The 26397-nt window shown below is 40.9% G+C and overlaps 1 protein-coding gene across 3 annotated transcripts in view; it reads left to right on the top strand.

The window, feature by feature from the left end:
- myripb (myosin VIIA and Rab interacting protein b) overlaps nucleotides 1–26397 on the top strand; it is a 129546-nt gene that overhangs the window by 39792 nt on the left and 63357 nt on the right. For all 3 annotated transcript variants that reach the window (XM_056364655.1, XM_056364654.1, XM_056364653.1), the window contains exon 3: nucleotides 19583–19804. In XM_056364655.1, the coding sequence (XP_056220630.1) occupies nucleotides 19583–19804 (222 nt within the window). The remainder of the gene's footprint in view (nucleotides 1–19582; nucleotides 19805–26397) is intronic.

Raw genomic sequence — 26397 nt, 5'->3', positions numbered from 1 at the left:
ACAGTTTTGGATCAAAATTGTCGGGCTATTTCTCAGTACTGACTGGTAGCAAGCAGCATGCGTCCAGCTATGAGTCATCTATGTGTGTTGCACACTTCCTGCACACACACGAACACACACAAACAGAGACAAATGCAGTCTTTCCAAATGATAATCTGTTTTCTTCTGTGCTCTCTGCCCACTTTCATCTGGAAATCCCTGTTTGTTTGCTCCAATCCACAGTCCTCCCCCCTCTGTTCACCTCTCTATCATCCACCCTCTCCCATCCCCTGTTTCTCTCTGTCTACTTTCTTTTATCTCACCGGGTCCTGCTGTCTCTCACTGTCTCCTGATGATTGTCCCCTGTCATCTGAGTCTGTCATCCTCTGTCTGTTGCAGTGTGTCTGTGACTCGAGGCAGCAGTGTTGCTCTCTCATCACCTGTCATCACACTGATACTTTAAGGACACTAGAAACCCTATTCCACCCCATACATTATGTTCAGACCAATGCAACAATATAGGTCATCAGTCAGACTGTCATTAACGATCTTGCATTATTACATTTACAGAAAGTTTGATGATACCATCAAATGATAGATACCACTGTCTTGCCATTCTGTTAAGAATAAAGCTAGAACCAGGGTACAATTAGCTTAGCTTAGCTTATCTTAGCTGGACTGTAAGGGGGGAAACAAATTTGTCCAAACTTACCTACCTACCTTTTTGGACAGATCCAAGCTAGCTGTCTCTCCCTGCTTCCAGTTGTTATGCTATGCTGAGCTAAGCTAATCATCTCTTTAACTTTAAACTTCACAGACGGACACGAGAGTGGCATCAATCTTCTTTCCTGACTCTTGGCAAATCGTAATTATTATTTCCCAAAATGCGGATCTTTTCCTTTTCCTTGCTAGTAGGATCATATTTTGTCTGCTCAGTATAAAACTATAGCCGGGGGTAATTAGCTGATCTTAGCATAAAGAATGGCAGCAGGGGGAAACAGTTCTGTTCAAAGTTTAAAGAAAATATACTTATCAGCACATCCCAATCCAAAGTAATTAACATTTTATTAAACCTTTTTTTTAATATTTTTTTTTTAGGATTATACAGAGCCAAGCTAGCTGCGTGTCACTGTCTTTATACTATACTAAGCTAATTACCTCTTTAAAATTACCCAGACATTAGCATGGTGTCAGTATTGACAAGAAAGCAAAGAGACTATATTTCCCAAAATCCCACTCTATTCTTTGAACCATGAATTGTTAGTAGGATATTAGATTTATTCTATTTTAAGTATAATGCCACAGTCAGGGTATAATCAGTTTATCCCAGTACTATAAGCAGAGAGAAACAGCTCTGTACAAACTTCAAAAATACACAATTTTCAAATCTCCATCCAATCCAGTCATTATGCTAAGCTAAATTTATACTCAACGAACATACGTATGTTATACTAATGTTCAATAACATGCATCTTCCCTATAAATAAACAAATAAAATAAGCTGACATCACAGTGGCTATTGAGCTTCTTATTGAACTCTGGGGTAAGACAGCTAATAATAATATTTTTCGAAAATGTAGCTCTTTTCCTTTAACCATGAATTGTTATTAGGATTTCACATTTTGAAGAGAGGTGGCATATAGGAAAGAAAACGCATTGATTTTTCTTGCTAAGTAGTTGACAACATTTTAAATGGCTGATAAGAGCTTGAATTATCTGCAGTCATGCTTCAAGAGACGTGTCCATTTTTGAACCCATTCCTGGTGAGATAAATCAGAGGCTGATCTATACACTGTGTCTGAAACCATTTTGAACTTTCACGCAGTGGAAGCCCATAATTCTCTCAGTCTGTGTCTATGCCAGCCAGGTTAATCCTCATTAACATCTACAAGACACTCGAGGGAACAATTTGTCATGTACATGTGTGCTGAGTGTGAGATAACCACACTCTTACACACACTTTCAATCTACTTTAGGGTCATGTGGTTTTTTAATGAAGATTTATTTATCACTGCAAATTAGGAACAACTGATAAGTTCAGATACAGGTCACGTGTCATAAAGAAGAATCAGCTATAGCTTCAATGATTGACTGTTATGTTTGGTAGAAAATAATATAGAATATAGAATAAAGGAGAGAAAGGAACAAATACAGTACCTGCTGTCTTGCTTTTCAATTTTAATTCACAACAATTTTTAAATTTACAATGAGCCCTGAGTAATTTTGTTTTTAAAACTGCTATTTGTAAAATGACACCCTTTATTGCTATAATTTGTGCTGGGATAGAAAGTGACTGAACTTTCTATGGCCATGGAACTGTCTTCCCATTCCTCCAGGAAATAATTAAGGCGCAACACCCAACTGTTATTGAAGTTACAGTTTTTAATGAAGTCAGACTCAATGAATGCATTAACTAGACAAATAGGCCTACTGTTAGTTACTGTCTGTTTACAAGCTGTGCTGTCTTCTACAGCTTTTCTTCTCTGAGGCTGGATCATAATGAAAGGAAAAAAGCTCTTATCAGTTGGCACTGGAATGTCATCCTCAGACACAACTGAATTATTAGGAGGATCAATATACACAGTTTGAAATTGCAAACAGCTTTTTATAGGTGAGTTATTTTTCTTCTGTCAATGCCTGTTGTTGCCAGCCGCGACAGCGTGTGGCTGATATTGTTTTCACCTTGTGTGTGTGCCATCATGACAAAATGTGTTCCTGGAGACACCTGCTGTAGCGGGAACTACCACAGAGCCAGTTTTGAGTACTTTGGCAGGTGTTTATATGTCATATTCTTGTCAGTGGGATACCATCACAACTGTGAAAGATAGATATGAAACTGAATGCCGAATTTAAGGTGTGGTCAAAAATAACACTAAGCACTCATGAGACTGAACGTCAACATTGAGAGGCGTCACAACTGGTGAGATCCCATCGCAAGATGGGCTCTAGTTTATTGTGTGCTTAGTTGTTTTTTTTAAAGTGTAGCTTCTCAATCTTAGGTTTATTTATTATGCCATAATTATGACCCAATGATCTGTGTCAGCCTTAAAAAGAATCCTGTATTAGTTATATTACGCATCTTAGCTCTTTGTTCTACCTATTTCCTAGGATGATGCATTTTAGCTTGCTAGATGCCTCTCTTTCTTTACTGTCCACTAGTTTACTTTACTACAGATTTCTGCCTTTTTGTACGCTCAAACACTTGTTTGCTTATCTGAACTTCTTCCGTAGCTTGCTGCCTACCTGGTTGTTGTGAGCAAGCCATAAAGTGACAGTCCAGCCCAGTGTGTGGGCTTGTGAACCAAAACAGTGAGCTAAAACAAGCTAAAAGGGGCTAATGGGAGTTGGGAAGGTTTGAGACAAAGAGGGTACTTTTCACAGCACACCAAGTCATCTGATTTCATGACATGTTAATTAGCTAATGCAGGGTTAAATATTTTTCTCACAGCATGGTGAAGATGTCATCTCTGCCTTCCTTATTTGTTATACTTAAAAGCAAGACATTTAAAACCCTACAATCTAAGTAGTTCGTAGCTCCTTGGTATTATTTGCCCTTCACTGACATACCCCTGTTTTTTAGCTATCACTTACACAACAATTTACAAAAGCTGTTTACGTTACAGTTTGTAATCAGTTGGTCGTATTTTGCCCTTTTCGAAGGCAGCCCCATTCCTTGGCAGTGGGAGACAGCTAACGGCAATCAGATGGGGAGATAAATGGCTGCCATCGAGCCTGTCTGTTCATTTGAGAGTTGGGGTTGTGAAGGTTGTCACTCGCTGATGGTGAAGTAAACACACAGCATGCCCTCGCATGCAGACTAGAGTAGACTGCCTGCCAAGTCTCTGATCTGCCAGTGTTGGATCTCATCTGAGTGTTCAAGAGACGTGCCATATCAGCGTGAATGGAGTGTGAGAGTTTGCACGAGAGAGAAAAATTACATCATTACCAGTCTGCGAAGAGATAGAATGTATGGTTGTGCTGCAACTGAGAATATTCCTATTGGTTATTGTAATAACTGTCAAAATATCTTAAATATGTTGATTTAAATGGTTAAAAAGCTTATAAAACCCAATTTTTAGATAAGGTAATGATATCCCATTACTGCATTAACCAGGAATTGTTACTACATAAAAAATGTAGCTGACATTTAACTTTCAATGTCATTTTAAAAGTGCTTTTAAAGGAATGTAATTACACTAATCAAAATACATTACACATCTACAGTAAAAGTCCAGGAATTAGGTAGCAGTTATTGAATTTATACCTTTTATTGCATTCTCATCAGATGTGCAAGAACATTTTATACCATTTTGACAACTTGCTGTACATTAGCACATTAACACCCACTATAGCATCGGCTAACTACTTGTTTTTTGTTTTAGTGTGTATGGCCTATTTCTACATTTCTGTTACACTATTTTGTAAAGTCATCTTTAAACGCAACTGCTAACATTGCCCACGCTGCTGTACCCTCCTATCCACCACTCTGAAAAGCGCACTCAGTGACACCTGTATGCACGGAGCCGTCCGTCTGCTCTTTGAGGCCATAAGCAACCTATGAGTCAATGTCAGGTTACAGATGAAGGGGAGTGGACGGAGTGTCAGGGCTGTGTCAGTCTTTGTCATCGCTGTCACTGGGGTTTGTTACTTCATTAAATTGAGTTATTGAATGGATGACTGGCCAAGGATACCCTGGCTCTAGGGCTTTAGTCTAGATCACCTCAGTCAAGTCCAAGACTGACCCCAGTCAAGGCTGAATCTAAATAGACATTAGACGCAAAACGGCCAAAAAACCTATCGATTGAGGTAACGCATACATTTTAGGTATATATTATTTGATGTATACACAGCATCTTCCAGCGCCACCATTTAGAATACCACTCATACAGTATGTATAAAATAGATAGTAACATGCAGAACTGCACTTCTCATTTCAGCTTGATTACAAGTCCTGCCTTCTCTGCATACCCTGACTGCACATCACTGATGACTCGTGCTATAAGCTGACAGGCGTTTATGCTTTTATGCAATGAGGCAGTTTTCCTCTAGCTGAACGCCATGAGAAGTGGCTGTCTGACTGCCCTGACCATGCTCTAATGGATGAGCATATTCTTGCCTCCAGCTGAATGCAATATCATTGTTATTCTACATGGCTTGTAGCTGCAGAGTGCGTAGAAAGTGTCCAAGCAATGTGACATGCATGCTAGGATGAACGTATATATGTGTGTGTGTGTGTGTGTATCCACACCAGAGAATCAGTGTGCATGTCTTTGCTGCAGGTCCACTCTGAGGGGAATGCAGTGAGTTAAAATGCAGTAACTGCTGGAGCAAAACACTTCTAAGTCTCCTTTCATGTAGCAGTAATGTCCCGGGTAGCACCGGTCATTCAACCTCAGCCTCAGCTACACCTGTCCAGCTGTGATAAATCTCTCGACCACTCTCAGTATTTTCCTCTCTCCTTTGCCCTCTAACTCAACTGCGACCAGAAACCCAAGGTAACCAAAGCAAGGACATGATGTGTGAATTTTCTCCATAAAGTCTCTCTTTGTCTTTCTCTAACTCCCAGTGGCCTCACTCAATTCCACTGTTTGCTGCAGAGTATTTTGCGTGCATGTAAGCATGTGTTTTGGTTTTGTTGAACACTAGTGCCTCCGTGTAAATTGTTGTGTAACTGCAAGATTACACGCAGGCTTCTGTCCGCACACTTCCATCTAAGATGAAAAAAAGCCTTTTTATCGGTGAGAGTGCCTCAGGAAATAATAACCACTCTGGAAATGAATGTGTATTGCTTGAAAGGACAAGACCACAGTGTGGTCTGGACTCCCTGTAGTGTAAGCTGTCCAGATATCATAAATAGAGTATTATGTGTGTATGTTTGTGTGTGTGCATCCGTGTTTGTGTGTTTGTGTGTGTTCAGGCTGAGGTCATTGTATTTATGAGTAGTTCTTTTGGGTTATCTAAGGACGCTTGAACATGAGCGAGTTCACTGCAGCTCACAGCAGCCATTATAAGAACGCTTTGTTACAAGGTTAAAGCCAGTTCACTAGAATTCAAAAAGACTATGTGATGAGAAAAAAACAACTTTATCAAATAATGCTTGTACGCTAGTTCAGACTCTCATAAAACTCAGTGTTACAATCTGATTTTATTTGTATTCTAATTTAAATTCAGTCTGCCACTGTAACAAAGATCTTTAACTCCTGCCAGTCCTCCTTTTGTTAGATGTGTATTATAGCTTTTAAAAAGCTTATATTTTGGAAATATGAGCTTCCTTATCTGTATGTGTATACAGGCTGTGCTCTGGGGGCCAGGTTTGACTGAGCCACTGAAATAGATACAAGCAGTCCCCCCCCCCCAATTGGATGGATAGAAAAACTGAACAAAAATCTTTTTGCTTCCTTGTGTACTGCAGGTGTAAATGGCCTGCTCCAAGTTCATAACGCCTGACATGCACAGGGTGAGTCGGAGTCTGTTGTGTTGACTCTATCGATTTGCCACCTGCACTGTATTATCATAAAGCCAATATGCACGTCTGTTAGCTGTGGGAAGTGCATTAGGTTCGTTATTAGGTTTGTTGTCTACACTGATTCATTAGGCTTCACGGACAGACAGTGGCTATCATTTTGGCATTTTGTTTATTCCTTTTTCTTTCTTTTTTTCCCCCCTCTCTCTTAAATCTTTCTCACAGTATTTCTTTCATTGTGCCTTCTTATAAAGCACTCATTTGTAAGTATACCATTGCCGGATTGACTGTTGTATTGAAGCACTCATGCAAAATGCACTTAGCACTGATAAACTGTGCTGCCTCCCTGCTCTTTGTCATTATCGGCCGTTCTGGTGCTCAAATCAAAAGTGCTGTGCAGTTACAAATACCCTCCATTCTCAGACTGCAATCAATACCCTGTCTTCAACATTCAATACCGTATTTTGGCCTCTCTTTGCCCAAATCACCTCTGACAAAAGCTGCTCTCTTTGGACCTGAAAATGAACCACAGGCAGTGGGTGTCACACAGCCATCAGTCGCACTTGAGCTGTGTGTGTGTTTGATTCCGTCTCAGTGTATGTGGAGTCGACATGCCATCCTCCTGCTGTTGCCAGAGCGCGAGGCCATGTGTAACGGATTGATTTGATGTGTGTGTGTGGGTTTGAAAGACAGAAGACGTGAGAGTTGGTCCATGGACTCAATGTGTGTGTGTGTGTGTGTGTGTGTGTGTGTGCGTGCGTGCGTGCGTGCGTGCGTGCGTGCTTCAGTGTGGGTGTGTGGTACAATGTGACAAGTGTCAAATGTGTCACAGATGCATATATAGACTATGCTTTGGCTCATACACACACACACACACACACACACACACACACACACACACACACACACACACACACACACTCACTCACTCACTCACTCACTCACTCACTCACTCTAAGCTACAGCAGGTGCTCTGTGGCTGCCACTCAGGCTACCTTAGAGTGTAATAGTGATCTGGAGTCCTGGTCACTATGAGAGCCTGGGGCCCCCATTATGTCAGAGCCACAGCCAAACCCCACTTCCCCTGTAATTGAATTGGCATCTCCCAAAAATAACTCCCTGCTCTCTTCTAGTTAGTTCGGCCCTAATTATTCCTCTCTGTCTGTCTTTTCCTTGTTCATTCCTCTTTATTTTCCCTGCATGCATCTCTTCTCTCATCACAGGGGAATTCAGTGAACATTGCTCTTCTGTAGCTCTGTGTCTTTGTTACCACAGAAATAGCCACTTGTTCCCTGGCGGCTCTCCCAGGCCTCCTCTTAGTATACAGCAGGACCATCCTCTTACACCCGGCATTCAGAGACCACAGCTAAAACAGCACCACGCAGAATATTGTGTAGTACACTTGCAGCTAATATTCTCACTGTATAGATAGATAAATGATCACAAGCTGCTGATGAGGATGCGATTTTAGGAGAATTTTTAAGAAACACGTATTTGAATTTTCAAAAGCACATGGCTGTAAATATGAGAATTAAATTGTTGGAAGTAGACTCCTTGTAGGGTTTAATGCCACATTTAAAGTGGTTACGTTTTAGAGAACATGTAAAGGAACCTGGGAATGGGATCCACAGTGTGACAGGTATTACTGTAACTGCTGCCTCACTCTATATGAAACATGCTGTTCCATATTTGCAGCATATTGAAGGCTGCCATTGTTCCCTTATGGCAGCATAACAACAGATTGACTCTCCCATTCATTACAAACAGTTCATTCCCCTTTGATGGAGGCACTGGTGTTGGATGTGTGCTCTGTAGCCGCCACCCCCCCCACACACACACACCCCCCCCCATCCCCCCACTCCCCTCCCTCACTTGGCATCTCTTGGTGTGGTTGACAGTTAAGCTGCATTCTTGGCACATTGGCTTCAGTTTTCCTGTGTGAATAAAGATTATTCAGCTGAGGAAAGAACAGCCTGCTCCTGCTACTGTGTGCTTATACAGGCTACAGCTGCTAATCTGAGATACAGCTGGAGACACGGGATGAAGGGATGAACGGGAGGAGAAGTGGCATGATGGAGCTTCAATGGATTGTTGGATGAGGGGAGTGAGGGGGGCTGAGGTATGGATGAAAGGGGGTAACAGCATGTAGGGAAATTCTGATTTGATACATAAAATAATTTACTTGCGCTGAATAAATACTCCAAAATGAGCCTGTATTTGCTTCTGGACCTTAGTTTGTTTTTCGCAGATGTACGCATTCATGTGTTTGGCTGCTTTTCAGGTCTCTAACCATAAATTCAGTAATTGCAGTCAAGTTTAATCCATTTTCTCTCTTTACACAGAGGAAATCTTATGCATTGCTACAGTTTCAATTTTCTGGAAAATGACTGTTCTATTGCAGAGAAAAGGATGGTCAAATTAAATAGGTATGGCTCTCTTTCAATTTAATTTGTCAATAATGAGTCATTGAACGGTCAAAACAATAATAGCAGAATGCAAACTTGAATTCCCTCACTTCTAAATTATCTCAGCACCTTGCTGAGTTTGCAGAACAACCGTCTATGCATGTTATTTTCTCCCGCTCTTTATCTCGCCCTCATTCTCTCACATAGTTGCCATGCAGGCAGGCCTTTCTGATTGGAAACGTTATCAGTGGAACACACATTTGACTTGGATTGTTTCCCAAAGTGAGGGCTCATTATTGGCCTGTTGGATAATCGTCGCCAGCCAAAGTTGGTTCAGAGAGAAGTCTCCCCATCACGCCAAGGCTTCGTTTTAGCTCGGCGTTCACAGAGAGGAGGGGATAGTGAGGAGGGGGGATGGTAAAGAAGCTCAAGATTCTCCATACGTATAGAGCTGAGTGGGGAAGTAAGCCATAGTGTATAAGGCACAAATTTAAGCTTGGGCTGATGGTATCACAGGTTTAAAAGTAGAGAAGGGTAGATGACAGAGGAAAGAAATTAAAAAAAGAGTGAGCGTGACATTATCTTAAATCACTGCAAGCCTGATAATCTGCCTGGAAGCTCTGTGTAATTGATTCTTTTCATGCATTTATCTTTTAATAATTGCTCTGACGTTACTGTAAAGCTGTGGGTAAACTCAGCATTAAAAATGCATTTGACCACTTCAATATTAACACTTCCAGTATATGCATATTTTTTCATAATGTTATTCTCTCATATATGCACAAACTGTAAGTGCCAAAAGGGAGTGTGGGTGCCAACTTTTTCAAATTAAAATCAGATTATACTAATGCCGTCAATTATAGCTCTAAGAGCTGTGAGCATCTTCGGATGCATCACCTACCTGTGTGAGAAAATTGTTGAGAATGCTTCCCATGGGAGTTAATTAGTTTAATACAGTGTTGAATGACATAGATAAGTGCAGTTACTGTATATCATGTTAATTAAGTGGACTGAATTGATTGGAAAATTTTATAATCATCCTCATGTGCAGCTTTGCATTATCTCTGTCGTTTTTCTTCTTCTTCTTCTGGAACACATCATAGTATTTAGATGGATTCAGATGCGCCTCAGTGTCCCTACAGGGAGAGCACCATCAATCACAGAATAGTATATGCATGCATGTGTCTTTAATATGTGTGCATGTCTGTGTTCATCCATTCATGCTTACATGCCTTTTTTTTATCATGTTTACTAACATGCCTCTTAGCTCAGTGGGCCGGAAAGCTTGCAGGGTTGATGTGATGTATGTGAAGAGATGGAGCAGGTCTTTATGTGTGCTAGGTGATGTTGCAAGAATGAGTCCCTGTGGAAAAACTTACCAAAGGGTGCAGTAAGAGAGGTTAGTGCTTCCATTCTGAGGCTCTGTAGGAGGAACCCCCACCCCAGGCATTACTTGCATGGCACAGGTCTCTTCTACACATTTAGTATAAGTTTAAGCATGGATAGTGTGCTTCAGTTGGATGGAACGCAAACACGAGCTTGTATACGCACACAGTTGCTTGGGATTCCAGACATAAAGAGCAGAAAAGGCAAGGAATATATTGCATATAATCATGTCACATATGCGCGCGCGCACACACACACACACACACACACACACACCGTAGGACTAGCATCAGCAGTAGGCTGTCACACTCAAGGAGAGAGCTGTTCTGACATTTAGAGTAATGGCATACTTCTGGGATTTTTATTCTTGCTGTGACAGTATGTGAGATCTGAGTGTGTGCTTCTGTGTGTGTATGTTTATGTGTGTGTGTGTGTGTGTGTGTGTGTGTGCGCGTGTGTGCGTGTGTGGGTTTAAGAGCTATCTTAGTTCATTTTAAGTGAGCGAGGAAGGGAGAGCAACACCAGCAGCAGCGTCACGTCACCCTCTACTGTGGTCACCTTGAGCTTCCTGTACACTACATGCAGAATGATAGGCAGGTGGTCTAAAAGAAAGAGAAAACATATTGTGCATAAAAAGCAACCGCTGTGCCTGTTATTAAGAGTACACTGAAGATGAAAGAGAGGGAGAGGCAGCAGAGCCAGAGCCTGAGTTTTCTCTATATTCATGCATTGGATGAATAAACCACACCAAGGCCACCACAGAAAAATGAACATGATTAATAATGTATGCTGTATAAATTAGACACATTCCTCCACAAAATACAAAGAAGTTTGAGCTCTATGTTTAAAACTTTGTTTCTATCCCTGTGAAATATATGAATAAAAATGCCTCATGACCCAAAAGTAGATTCAAAAGAGTAAAGATTGAGGAACCAAGAAGTGGTTACAGCCACTTTTTTTTTTTTTGCTGCACTGACAGTGTAGCTCTAGTGATAGCAATGTAGGTCTTTCTTGCTGTAGATCACTTTGGTCCAGACTAAAATAAAATGGATTGCCATGAAATATTGTATAGATTTTCATAAACAAAACCCAGAAAATGAATACTACTAACTTTGGTGATCCCCTGACTTTACCTCTAGTGCTAACAGCAGGTTGACGCTCGTGTCTCTACTACTACTACTGGAGGAATGACATTGACATTGACATGATATTTGGTACTCACATCCACACCCCTCAGGATGAATTGTAATCATTTTGGCGATCCCCTGGCTTCTGGTCTGGCGCCATTATCAGGTTACATTTTCAATTTGTCAAATACTTTTATGACTAAATATCTGCCAAACTAATGACATTTCCAACAGCCTCAGTTGGATTGGAGCTTTTGGCTAATAAGCAAATTTTAATATTCTAATACAAGATATAAAAGTATTAAGACCACAGGCGAACTGTAAATAATATATTGATTGCTGAAGGGAACTTCTGTCTCTTTACAGCCTACAGCCTTTAGGGTTTAATGAAGTAAGTTTTGTGTTTGTCAGCCACGATTCTGTGTTTTTGCTGAATATAATTTTGGATATTCAACATGTTTGTCCTTAATATTTAAATTGTTATAACACTGCTCTTTTGGTCAGGTCATTTTTCATCTCATGGGAACATGTTTTCATTGAATAAAAATAAACAGTCACTGTTGCTACAATAAAAGCAACCACTGTTTTGAGTGGGTAACCTGCAGCACATAATGGCGAGGTCCTCCAGATGTCACCATAAGGGTTTAGAGGAAGATGACATGCTGCGATCCATCATTTCAAGTCACTCAGCCACTCAGTTTTTCAGATGGCACTGGAAAATTACCTTATTGCTCAAACCTAATCTCAGCTCAGACCTCTCCTCTGTTGTCAGAGATATACATACACAGATTTTCTGGAGATGGCCAGAACTGCTATTTATCTCATTGATGAGAGTGCTGATGTACTGTTGGAGTCAAAAAAGTTGTACTGTGAAGTGAAAAAGGGATTTAAGCACAGATAATCTTGCAAGTTCAGGACTTCATTGATGGCCTCCTACTCACATGATAAGTGGACTATTCATTTACCACATGGTATATTTTTAAGTGAATAGTCGTGCAGATAAGAAAGATCTCTGCCATTTACCTACAAGCTATATGAATTCATCTCAGCTCACCAGCCTCCCTACATCTGCGCCTCAATCAACAGCTTACAGACAATCCCAGTAGCCGAGCATCAGAAACCCTCTACCTTGAAAGTTATGACCCACGTGCCGGTCTGCCACTGCATTGCAGAGGAGAAAGAGAGTTGAGATTGTCTACAGGGGTTCTCTCTGCTCTCTCTTGGATCTGGCTTTCAGGATGGATGAACTGTGTAACTCGGCTTCACCCAGTCGGGGTCCAAATGCAAATTTTACGCTTCGAGTGAGCCAAAATGTGCCCCGTTCTTATAGTTTTTTTTTTTTTCCAAAATTCCTCCAGCTCCAGTCTATAAAGATAGAAATGCATGCATACGTGCACGCATAACACACACTTACAGGCACATGCACACCACCAGTGTGTGTTAATGTGTCACTTTAGGTCAAATAACAGGAGGAAAGAATTCCTGCAAGCAGACTTTAGCTAAGTACACACACACACACTAACTCACACACACATCTACAAAGAATTAGGAAATCCACATCTTTACACTTGAAATTGCCCACTTTCAATTATAAGCACCTTAAGCGCTCGGGAAGCCCACGATCAATTCACAATTACCAAGTGCATTTAGCTATTATCGAGCCAAATGAATAAATCCACACACATGAACACATGAACACACTCATGCTCACTACACGCAGTCACACTCCTGTCAGCCAGGTGTGCTCTCACATCGCTCTGCCCTGGGGCTGTGTGATTTACTGGTGTAATGGTGAACACTAGACGCTGGTGTTGTTGGTTTCCACTGCAGCAGGCGGATCAAAGCGCTGTTCAAAGACTCTTGGGTATATTGTATTCTCATTCCCTCCAGGATCCTCTCCACAGCTGCATAGAGACTGGGTTAACATCACAACAACATGGCCCTTTCTGTCTTTACTATTGTATGCTTTTTATCCACCATAACTTTTCTGTATGGCACTACAGTCAGGAACAAAGTCATAATGCAAAAAGAGATTCCCTGCACGTCTAACAGGGAGTTGTACAGTAAATCCACTGTTTGTGTGCTGTTATGACCTCTTGTGTACATAAATATCTCCACCATGCTGAAAAAACCATGTGCAGAGAAAAATCCATGTGCCATGCAAATCAATGTTAATAACTCCCTGTGTCGCATTCAAACAAGGTTTGATTTATGTCATTTCAGGTTTTAATTGTCCCTCAATATTTGCCCAGTAATTAATTCCCATCCTTTATGCATGAGAATGGATGGAACTGCCCTTTAGGGTCATTTGGTGCATTACAAAACCTAAAGCTATGCAGCAATAACCTGCTTTTAGGAATGAAGATTTGACATCGGTGCTACTTATGAATTCAGCTAACTGCCTAGCCAGAAATATCTTATTTCTTTTCACCATAGCCATAATAAGACTACTGATTTCTGTTGCGAAAGCCTTGTAAACTCAATGATGGATATTATCATGCTATCACTTTTTCAGTGATACTTCCTTTCAGCAGAGTATGAGCTAGATCTGCTCTATATGAAAAGTACCCTGAGATAACTTCTGTTGTGTTCTGGATTTGGCACTGTATAAATAAAATTGACTTGACTTTAAGATAGGAGATCCTTTAGTGTTTTACAATAAATCATTCAACCACAGATATCATACTGGTGATATTTTAGCATTGTTATGGTTTGATGTGATTACAGTGATGCAATGACCCAGATATATTGGAATCAGCGTATGTCGGCTGATAAGTAACAAGAAATTACAGTGCAGCAATGCTAAACTAGGTCACACTATTTTATTGAAAAATAAATGAATAAAAATCAACGGAACCATGCTAAGATTGCTTGTTTATGTTATGTGTAAAAAATGTATCTTGTTATTGGAATTTTAGAATATCTATAGCAGTATTGGCCTCAAAAATGCAGTATAAGTCAGGCAATACCAAATACCTTAAAGAAAATGACTTTCCCACCAGCTTTACTTTTTTGTTAAGTGCTAATCAAAGAATGTTAGCATTCTAGCACATTAAGCTAAGATGGTGAACATGGTAAACATTATAGTACCTGCGAAACATCAGCATTTTTGCATTGTCACTGTGAGTTATGTTGATGTGCTATCATTAGCATTTAGCTCAAAGCACTGTTCTGCCAGAGCTGCTAGCATGGCTCTATGGTTCTTTGTGTTGTTTCTAGTTGTATAAAGAAATGAATTAGTTGTTTAATCAGTCACCGGTACATTGTTGTGTAATGAAACTACACAGCCATAATACATTCCCCTCTTGTATAGCATTAAATAAATACATAGATTATTACAAGAATGAATTGGTTTCTATAAATATCTACCAAGTCCCATAAAATTACTAATTATAAACACAGTGGTGTTTACTTTGCACAAAACCTGATTCATCACATTGCGTTTCAGTTGTGTGTTGGGTGGAAGTGCATCAGTTCTGAGAGTTATAATTCTTAAGCGCTGCACTGAACAGGAGAACAGCTACTGAGAGGGCGATACATCATTTTAAAAAACTGCAATTGTTTTTGTTTTCTAGCCAGTCGGCAGCTGGACCTCAAAATACCATTATCTTGATTACAAATCTGGCCATAACATAATTCAACCTCACCCGTAAACGTAAGCCTAAGCTTGCCTGTCTGTCAGGTGAACGAGAGAAATGGACAGTAAGTAGAAGGAGAAATGAGGGGACTCTGAAAAATAACAATGTTAATAGATGGCTAGCAACGGAGAGAGAGAGAGACAGAGAGAGAGTGAGAAGGAGTAGCAGGGCAGAATTGATGGAAAATGAGAAATGAGAGAGAACCGAGTTAATAGATCTTCAGCACAAACAATATTTGCCAGGAGAGACAGGCTGTCAGAAATACACTGCATATCATTAAATCCAGATATCATGCTGCTGCCCTGATTTTAAATTACAAAATTAATTGGCATTCAGCTGTGTGAGCTCTGCTCCCCTCTCAAACCACTGTACCCTCAACACATATGCTGCAGTGACTTATTTGCATAATCAATTGTTTTTAATTCAAGAGTTTGGTGTCTTGTTAACTTTCAGTAAACTTTTGCGGTTCCTAATAATATCCAGAGCTACAGCAATAGATCATGCTGACACTTGAGTAAACTCTTAGTGGTCTAAGGGCTATTTTGACCATTGGTTTGATCACGCCGCCGTGAGGGACTGGTCTAATAAACATGTTAAATCCCATGAGGTGGCGTACTGGAGCTTACCCGATAAACATGCTGTACCTGGAAACGATCTGCATATGCTTGTCTGATGTTTGAAGCTTTTCTCCTGTGTTACAAAGTCTTTGTTTGGAGTCAACCTTGCACTGTATTCTTGTAAAGCATTCAGCAGACACACAGCAGAGCAAGCTGGCTTTGATCTGAGGTTGAAAGTAAGTTTAGTCTCAATTTTTCATCGTCTTCACTCTCCCTCTTTGTCCAAACATTGGGAGCGTCTCAATAGGTAAAAGGTTTATTTTTCCTGGTCTTGTACTTTTAGTTTCCCTGTGTACTTGCTAATGTTTCATTAGGGCAGTGTTGCTCACAAAAACAGAGATATTGATTTGGTGTTGAACTGGTCAAATGTAGCTTGAGTAAAAGGTGACTACAGCTGAGAAGACTAGTTGATTAATACATTAGTTAATCAACAGATTCTCCATTTACAGTTTTTCCAATGTGAGGATTTGTTGGTTTGGGCCTTTGGTCAGACATAATGAACCATTTAAATCCGTCACCTTGGGATTCAAATTTCAGACATTTTATTGACAAAGCAATTAATTGATGCATCCATGATGTAGGTAATCTAGCTCTAAGGTTGACAACTACCAAACTATTGTAACAGAATTCAAATACATGTCTTGAACAAGCTTTTTTTAATTGAAATACTCACCTTGACTAACATTATGTGGTTTTGCCTTGACTTGAAGATGAAAGTGTGAATGTTAATGAGTTCAACGTCCTTATTAAATTATATATGACTCACTTGACAGCAAAGGTGGCCATAAGCCAACACCAGGCTCAGCTGGGGTGTATCAGTGACTGACTGAGTGAAAGTTCACTGCTGCTTAGAGTTAAACATTGCATAAGTCGGAGTAACCTTCCCACTTAGATAAACTATATACGTAATGTTACTACAGTATGTGACATCTGTATATAATACATACAAATATGACAATGCTTTGAGTGAATAGTTCAGTCCATGTGAACCCTGTACACCCAACAATGACCTCAGATGTATGTGAAAATAAACCAAACAATGCACTCCATATAGTCCATTTAAGACCTGTTCCTGGAACCATTTTTATGCACATCTCTCAGCCATGTTTGCTTAAAACTGAGGTTTGTTAATAAAGAGTCATCAGTCAATCAGTAGGTCCTTAAGTATCTTAGCTTAGCTTAGCATTTAGTAGCATGTACTCTTAATTGATAGATTTCCTATATTTACCTCCAGAAAATGATCTGTATTGAAGTTAGTTCTGTCTGATTGAGTGGTAAATGGTAAGTATTAGTATCTTAACTGTAAGTCCTTGTTAACATTACACATTTTCTGTATCTTGAAAAGCCACATTGCTATTATAGAGTGACTTGTGTTCCAATGATGTGAGGCAACTGTACCTTACTGGCACCTGCATGACCCACATGTATCTACAGACATGGCTGCTAGATGAGCAAAGGTTTCCATGTCTCAATAACAGAGATGTGAGTTAATCTGGAGGACCGTCATGGCATGAAGAACCACTGTTGTCCTTGGATATAACTGTATATTCACCCACTCATTTAATTAAACAGCCAGAGCTAGCCGTCATCTAAGAGGGCTATTCATTAAACCAGTATCACAGACACACACAGAGAAAATGGATCCTGATCCTAATCAGGTCTGAAGGAAATGATTTCCAGGCAACGGCCTCTGCAAATTATTAGCACAGAAATGTTTTGCTGCATATACTGTATTTGGCTTTTTCTGTTTGATGGTGTGTAAACTCTACATTTTGGATCTATTGTGAACCAGAAGCTGCAGCTCAGATAAGAAAAATCTCTTTCATTTATATAAACTGCTTCTTTTCAATTCTTTTGATTTGGTTAGGGCCATGGTTTCCCAGCAGCTATGACCTTGCACAAGTTTGCAGAATATGAAACCACTTTTGAAGTGTGTGAATCAGTATCCATGGATATGCGAAACCCCCCCCCCCTCACTCTCACATGACACTGTATATGAAATGGTTTGTTCATCTTGGTAATATGCTGTGTCTAATGATGCAGATGAAAAGCAATCAGTGAGGCAACAGAGGATCCGCTTGAGGAGCAACGTTAATAACTTAGGGAAGCAGGAGATTGCATTGCCCCCACTAGCTCCAAACGCACAAGTACACATATTACACACAGGAAATTCACAATATGCTGCATTCAGTACCCTTTTTTGCTATACATTTCATTTTCCTGGGAACAGTAGGAGACAGATGTGACGGGAAAAAGTGAATGAATGAGAGGGAACAGCGGACTTTGACGGACTCAGTGCTGCAAGGATTGGTGTTTTTTTTTACAGATTTTGTTTTACTGCTGTTTTAAACATCCAACTCTTTCCTCGTTTCCAACTATTTCCAGCTGTGTTTCCTGTCTTTTTTGACATCACTGCTAGTTGTACAGCAAAGGAGGGAGAAGATATGGGGCCAGTAATTGTATGACTTGATGGTGTTGTTGAAGTGGGGAAACCTACACCCATGTTTGGGTTGGCTTGTTTTCTCTTTATAAAGGATATTTTTTGTGTTGCGCTCAGTTAGCCTATGATATACATGGCGTCTGCTGTGTGTGTCTGAAGGATCAGTGAGAACACTGCAGGCCATAACCCTGGGTGTGTGTAGTGTATAGAGGAGCAAGCTTAAATAATTTACTCACCGCGCATTCGAGCTGGACTCACTTTCACACTTTCCCAGCAGCAACAGTTCGATCTCTGCGTCTCAGCTTTCATTCACACCTAATGACAACTGATGGGCCATAATGTAAACATGGATAAATGCGTTACTTTAGCGTTCCTCCCCAGTGTGTGTTATTTAAAATATAATTGGCACAAGTGTAATATGCACTGATGATGATAGGTTTATGATATAAATGCAAAACATTACATAATTTATTGTAGCCTCTGCCTGTGGTGCATTGCCCAGTCAGCACAAATCCTACAGAGGAAAAAAAAAACATGTAGCTGCATAATTTATGTGAACAGTTGAGATAGCAAAGCTACTTTACCGGTTAAAACACTGATTAACAGCCCACATTATCTCTCTCTTTTCTTTTTATCAGACCTCGAATAACAAAACCTAACTTAAAGTTAATGAGCAACATATGGGTGAATTCACATAAGATGATGCACAATCAGCTATATGCAGCTGCTGGGATGCGAGTGTCCACTGTGGCTGTAGATTTTATTAGATTTTTAAAAACGCTTTGGTCAAGTATTTCAGTCTATAATCCTAATAGTTCATTAGTGTGAACAATTCTCCGAGGCGTGAAGATTAGTGCGACTGTACTGCTCTTTAGTCCTCCTTCACTTTTGCAGTTTTAAACTGTAATTTTTGGACTGGAGCCCAAACAGCTCTCCAATATGACTGTGGAGACTTTTCATTAATACTGTTTTCTCTCAAGCTAGTTAGTGTGTGTTGATAGTGAGGTCTTCAGCAAGTGACCTTCAACTTGGCGCTATTTATGCCAGTTCCTTGTCATTATTCTCATCCTCGTAACGCCCTAATCAACAAAGATACAACGCTTTTTCATTGAAGGATGTGGGAGACATGCGCGCCGTCCTCTCCTCAGCTGTGTTTTGACTGATGTGGGCAAACAAGGCATGACAGGTCCTCCCAAATTGAAATGTCAGCCATCATGTTAATTCCACAGAATCAGTGGGGGGGGGGGGGGGGGGGGGGTTCTCACCAAACCCACGACCCCTCCTGCCCTGCCCCCTCTCTTGTTTTATTACCACCGCCACCCCCTACCCCTCCTTTTAATTTTTCATTTGCCACAGCTTCTTCAATTATTCCACATCACCGTCCTCTGCCGTTTTCACGTTTCTACCTCTCCACCAGGCGTTCACCACCCTCTCGCTCTCTCTCTCTCCCCCTCCCCCTCCTGTCCTTTCTCTCCCCCCACTCTCTCTCTCTCTCTCTCTCTCTCTCTCTCTCTCTCTCGGTTTCAGTGAGATGAAGCAGGAGCTGGCGGAGGAAGGCAGCAGATGCTCCATCCTCTCCAAGCAGCACCGCTTCAACGAGCACTGCTGCATCCGCTGCTGCGCGCCCTTCACCTTCCTGCTCAACCCCAAGCGCCACTGCCTGGACTGCCAGTACAACGTCTGCAAGACCTGCTGCACCTACAGCAAGAAGGACAAAGCCTGGCTCTGCTCGGCATGCCAGAAGGGCAGGTTAGTGTGTTCACACACACATTCACATACACACTGGCGGCGGAGATGGGAGAGATAAGAGTAATAGCAAATGGAATGAATGGGGATGAGAGATATGGGAGAAGCTGCGAATTGGTTGATTGGAGGACACTGAAGTGAGGGGAAAAGTGGGGTGGAGAAATATAAATAGGGCATTTATGGGGGGAATAGAAGAGACTGAGCAGAGCAGCTTAGGGGAATATGGGAACAGTAGGAGACAGATGTGAGGAGAAAAAGTGAATGAATGAGAGGGAACAGCGGACTTTGACGTACTCAGTGCTGCAAGGATGGGTGTTTTTTTTTTCGGATTTTGTTTTACTACTGTTTTAAACATCCAACTCTTTCCTCGTTTGTAATAGAATACAACTGTTTCCAGCTGTGTTTCCTGTCTTTTTTGACATCACTGCTAGTTGTACAGCAAAGGAGGGAGAAGATATGGGGCCATTAAGGGAGACTGTAATAAAAAATGGGGGCAGAAGAGGAGAAGAAATGGAGGGAAATGTGTGAAAAGGGAATATATATACTGCTGTAAAGAGACAGACAAAAAGATGTAGACACAGCAGGGCACGGAAGATGAATGATTAGGCAGCTCCTATTTCTTGTGAGAAATATTTTTTTTCTTGATCTTTTTTTTATTTCATTCAGCTTGTTTTGAGTCCCCTGGTCACATGCCTGCTTACAAAAGTAAATATTGCAGTTTTAGAGAAAAGAAGAAGAGAACTAACATTTATGATTTATAGAACAAGAGGAAACAATCTGAGGAGCGTTAGAGGCAAGGGAATGCGCTACAGCTTGTTGTGTTTGCAAATGAGCTCCGTGTGTGCATGTGCATGTGTCTGTTAAGGTTGTTTATGCATGCATGTCTCTCCAAAGCCTTGGGAGTTGTTCTAGTGCCCCGACTCACCATTGGATGAATATTAAGCTCTGTCTGTCTGGGAAGCAAGGGTGGGGTGTTGGAAATACTATTACACTGGAGTGTGTGAGTCAATCTGTCTTGGACTTGGATTCATGGCAAAATCTATTGAGAGATTGGAATATTATATATGTGAATATGTGTGATGTGTATATGCATAACTTAAAAGATTTGTTGAGGCGTTGCCATTGCTTATAGTCAATTTGTTATGTTTTTTTTCACACCAGATCTTTGGCTTTCAAAGGCTAATGCCTTCCTAAAAATATTACATGATACTCCACAGGTCCACAAGTGTGATTTTGTACCTTTGCTGTGATATTGAGAATGCACTACTACAAGAAATACAGCAAAAATATAGAAATGGTATGATGGTGGTGGATATTGGAGTTTCTGCCTGTTTGAGTGCCTTAAGATGGAGGTGGACAGGATTGCAGAGCACGACAAAGCTGTCCAAAAATGTGTTGCCCCTCCACTTGGCCTTATTTCATCCCCTCAGTCCCCCTCGCTCCGTCTCTTTCTGTCTTCCATTGATTTTCGCTGCATGTTGTATTGAGTTAGACCTGCTGCCCTGAGTCCTGGTGTATGAGACAAGAGGGAGGAGGAGGGAGGAGTGGGAGCAGGAGAGGAGGAGGGAAAGGGATGATGGCAGTCAAAAGAGGTGGCAAGGATTGCATCGATCATCTCTCCTCTCACATTCCCCTCCGCTCTTTTCTGTGTATGTGTGTGTGTGTGTGTGTGTGTGCCTGGGGCTCACTAATGTTCTCATTAGGGGTTTAGACTGAGTCACAGATGGGCCTGATGTCACAACATTGCTGACTACCAGCTACATATAAATACCGCACTTTTCATTAGCGCATTAAACAGGCTTAAATCTGGTTTTAGCATGAATTACTCTCTCTGCGGGTGGAGTCATGTCATTTGGAACGGTGATTTGCACAAGAGAAGCCCCAAAACATTATTTTGGAAATGGCTATTAGTCTCCTGTTGGAGTGCATGATTGCAAAGAAAAGGAATTGATTTGATGCTAAATAGCCGGGAGATTGGGTGTTGGGAAATAACTACAGCAAAGAGGAAAGCTCTCTTGTTAAAGGGGAGTCATTGTGCAGTAAATACAAGACTAATTAATTTGTCGTGTTTTTTTTTTCTTATTTATGCTCTGTTTAGCAGAGAATACATGAAATGAAATACAGCATCTTTCTACATTAATTTAAAGAATCACAAGTTGAGGAAAATGTATGTGTATTCATTCATAACAAATCAGCTTCTCTGTATTTTCTCCTCTTGTATGTCAGTTTTTCTGAACAATTTTTTGAAGGAATTCTGCTGAATATTAATGCTAAATCAATCCATGCGGGAACAGACTGCCAAATGGTCTCACTCATATGCACCGGCTGTCCATCAACATTCACAGTGGCACGGCCACGCTGCTCGCCAGCGTGATGCGTCGAGGGAAAGCAGATTTGTAATCATCACACACATGGACACACTCAGAGACTAAAGTCACCCACTCCCAGATGGATGGATGCACATAAGAACGTATGTGTGTGTACATCCAGGTGGACACATGCTTACACACAAACAGGCATGTGAGCACATGCATCAATTATATGTTGGGTAATTACATTTCTACTTGAGACGGACGTTGCTATTGAGTGGTTGAATGTTTTGTTAATGAAGACACCCGCTGGTATGAGATGTGGTGATAACAGATGGTATATGAAGAAGAAAAAGATGAAAAAGTAGAGACGTGATTCAGCAGCTTTGTCATAATACATTTTCGAGTCCTGTAAAACACACACACACACACACGTCCGTACACACACACACACCAAACACAGCTTTCGAGCAAGTGGGACAAGCATGACTATTTGCAGTCTGGTGGGATTAATAACATCCTCAGCCTGTGGTCCATAAGCCGTACACAAACACTCTGCACCTAAGCACATACTTTGTGACACACACACACACACATACACACATACACACATACACAGCACACCAATGGTTTGATCAGAGAGGTCTAAACATTTTTGCTGGAAACTGAAAAGTAATTTTTTTCTTGTTTTGGCTTCACACCCAGCACAGTGGGGAGAATGTTAAAGGGGAAAAGCAGGAGACGAAGAAAGATGAAGGTCAAGAGATAAAGGAGGGAGGGAGGGGGAGGGCAGGAGGAGGAAAAATACATTAAGAGAGGGAATGACGGAGGAGGAAAGTACCTGTCCCAATTACCTGTGAATGGAAATGCCATTCAATTCTCCTTTTGTTTGACTCTCAAATTGCATCGTTCCTCTTGCCTGCTCCTCCCTTTCTTTTTCTTTGTCTTTTTCTTTTTCTTTGTCCTGTCCTCTTTCATGTTCTAACTCTCCCTCTCTCTTTCACGCCCCCCCCCCCCCACACACACACACACACACACACCTAATGAACTCTCCATTTTCCACATTTACATTTGAGCTACTGCACCTCTCTGTGCTTAATCTGCAGAAATGGACTACTGGGTGCCTCCCTATACAGTCCTCAGGCCATAGAATGATGTACTTGTATATACAGTGTGTGTGTATGTGTGTGTGAGTGTGTGTGCACAGAAATAGCAATACACCAAAGTGACAGACTGTTCTTAACCACTTTATGGCTTTCATAATCTCATCCTAAAGCATGGTTGCAAGGAGATTATGGCATCTGCTGCAGACCTATACTGTTCATATTATTATATTACTGTACATATACACAAACAAACAGGAGAGTCTTACACAGAAACACATGCACATTGTGACCTAAGTGCACACATGAGTACACACCCATACAGGGAATTTGAATTCAATTTAATTACATTTTTTTGCCATTAAATACATTTTTAGATATTTTAATCAGTGCAACTTAATTCTCCATGCATGGAAGCACATGAGCCTGCGAATATACATGCAAACACAAACACAGAGCAACGCACAGCCCTTTATCCTCATAAATGCAGACACTGCTGCAGTTACAGGGCGACATCAACCGTCTGTCGTATTTTAAATGTGAGCCTAAGCGATCTCTGGTGCTGACATGGTGGTGTAACCACTATATCTGACAAACGGCTGCACAGAAACCGCCCGCATTTAATCACTTGGTTCTTTGCGATGACGCTGGCTTCCTCTAAAGGCCAAGCAGGAGGTGATTTGCTCAGGGGCATCAGGACAGGAGCTAACAAGCATGTAAAAGCACTCTGAAATCTCGCTAGCAGTAATAGTGGTTTTAAGTAGTGGTTTGTTTAATGCAACCACACAAGAACACACACATTCATGGATGTCAGATCCATTTATTGTTACAAGCAGCAGCAGCTCCTGTCACTTTCTCAGGAGCTGCTACCAGAAGTATGCTGTTTGATTTTTATATGTAAGCAGAGGTGAATGGGGGTTTTTCACCACATGAAGATGATTCAGATATTAGCGGACAGGTTGTCAGTCACAAAGCAGAATGTTCAGTGAGGGATAATCCAGGTGGTGATCAACATCATTTACAGCCGCAGAGATGTACCACTTCTGATCTGATCATATAAATCCTCCCTATTTATTGTATGAAAATTCATATTTTTAATTTCACAAAGTGAAATGTTTTCTTTATGGTATTTTATATATATATATATATATAGACAGTATATATGCAATTTTGTAGTTTCCCATTAGTTTAATAATTGACATTTGACATCTTGAGGCTGTTGCTAGGGCTGTCCCAAACGATTATTCTTTAAACGATTAATCTAGCGATTATTTTTTCGATTATACGACTAATCTAATGATTTTTTTTTTTTTTTAACCTAACAGTAATTTTATTGCAATTAAGTTTTGCTGCCATCTTGACTCGCTGCACCAGGGTGTTTCCTCTTTATGTGCTCGTGCATGACTGTCGTGCTAGAGTGATATGCAAGATGCACTTTGCAGAGTCTGCAAACTACCGCACTGTTGGTGTCAAGATTAAAGTATTCCCAAACTTTGGAGGACCGTGTGCGAGCCTTTTTTGCCGCGTGTTGCTCCACACACTCCGTCGTACTGCTGGTAGATGCCGCCGTGTTGTTCAAATAGATCACACAGACGCAAATCATTCACGTAGTCAATGACTTCGATTATGTCACCGCGTTGTCCCAGCCCTTGCACTGCGCTTGTATCCAGGTAAACCAAAGACGATGGATATAAACGGTCCCATTAGAAAGTTCCGGTTTTGTTCTATGAACATTTACCCTGTGTGGTTTTACACGACGCGCCGATACTAAAATTACCCGTGTCTGTTTGTTGGTTTGTTTGTCCGCAGGATTACGCAAAAATGTACTGAACCGATTTGCACTGAACTTGGTAAAGGGATGGGGCATGGGCGTGCAGGAAGAACCCCTTTCAATTTTGAATTTGAATTAATTTTTTTCTCTGAAGTCTGGTATATGTTGTTTGGCACTGGCCTTGGCGGAGGTCTGTGCTCTCTGAGTGCCCTTCTAGTTTTACTCTATTATTGATTTCACTGATAAATATTGCAGATGTTTTATCAGTTGAATGAAGCTCCTTGTGGTTGCATGTTGTGGTCATGTTGTAATATTGTTAATATTGTAATAAAGTTTAATAAAAATAGATCTCATCATTATTTACCTGATATTCGTTAACAGGCTGACAAAGCCAGAGCTATTTTTGTCAGACTAAAGCAGGCTGACTTATGTACAACTTTATCTTGTATTATTTTGTACGGTTTCTGTCACATTTGCTTTTCAATACATAGTATTGAGAGGCATGCAATGAACCTTAAGACAATTTTCTTGGACTGAACAGCATTTATGACCTCTCACCTTTCTGTCTGCTTCTATTCCATTCACTAGCCTCCATATTACGACTTCCACACAAAAGTCTGGATTTAGGCGTGTGTTTACCTCATTTCGATGTGTATTTCGTGCACATGAATATAAATTGTAATACCTTAAAATAATCCCACAACAACAGCAGTCAGTGTGTGTATATGAAGACACTGGTGCTCTAAACTCCGTGAACTGGCTTGCTGCTGCCAGACAGGCACCTGCGGCTAGGAGAGGCAGAGAATCACAGTGTTATCTTTTTCTGTCCTCCTTGCGGGGGTATTTTTATCAGTGCGGGTGAGCAAGACTAGTCTTCGACAGGAAGGGTGTTGCCTATGGCACCAGGCTGCATATGAAACATGTGTACACACCGCCGCTTTAATAAGGCATTTACATGTCTGTACCTTTTGCTGCTTGTTTGCTGTTGTGTTTTTGTGAGGTTTTTAGCAGTTGGAGGGACAATGTATTGCAGGACTTATTCTTGTTTTTTTTTTTTCACAATAAATGAAGAATGGAAGTTTCCCCTCTCATTCGTCACACTGCAGCGCTATCAATTTGCAGTATGGAACTTTTAAATCACAAAAGACAACATTAGTGGAAAAGACAGTTGATGTGTGTAGCCATATTTCATGCTACAGTCACAGCTACCTACGTGCAAACATGCTCAGAATCTAATGAGCACACAAAACTGACTACATCACGTGTGCGAACATTTCCATACTCGCAGGAAGCTTTTCATGAATTGAAACAGCTTGAAGAACGTCGAGCGCAGCTGAACCAAGCTGCAGGCACAGGAAGGAGAGCCACTAATCATCCTCTCTCCTTTCATCTCCTCCACTTCTCTACGGCCTT

The sequence above is a fragment of the Seriola aureovittata genome, chromosome 20, assembly GCF_021018895.1.
Source record: "Seriola aureovittata isolate HTS-2021-v1 ecotype China chromosome 20, ASM2101889v1, whole genome shotgun sequence".
Lineage (NCBI taxonomy): Eukaryota > Metazoa > Chordata > Actinopteri > Carangiformes > Carangidae > Seriola > Seriola aureovittata.
Note: the sequence above shows the minus strand (reverse complement) of the source record. Positions and strands in the feature narration are given on the sequence as shown.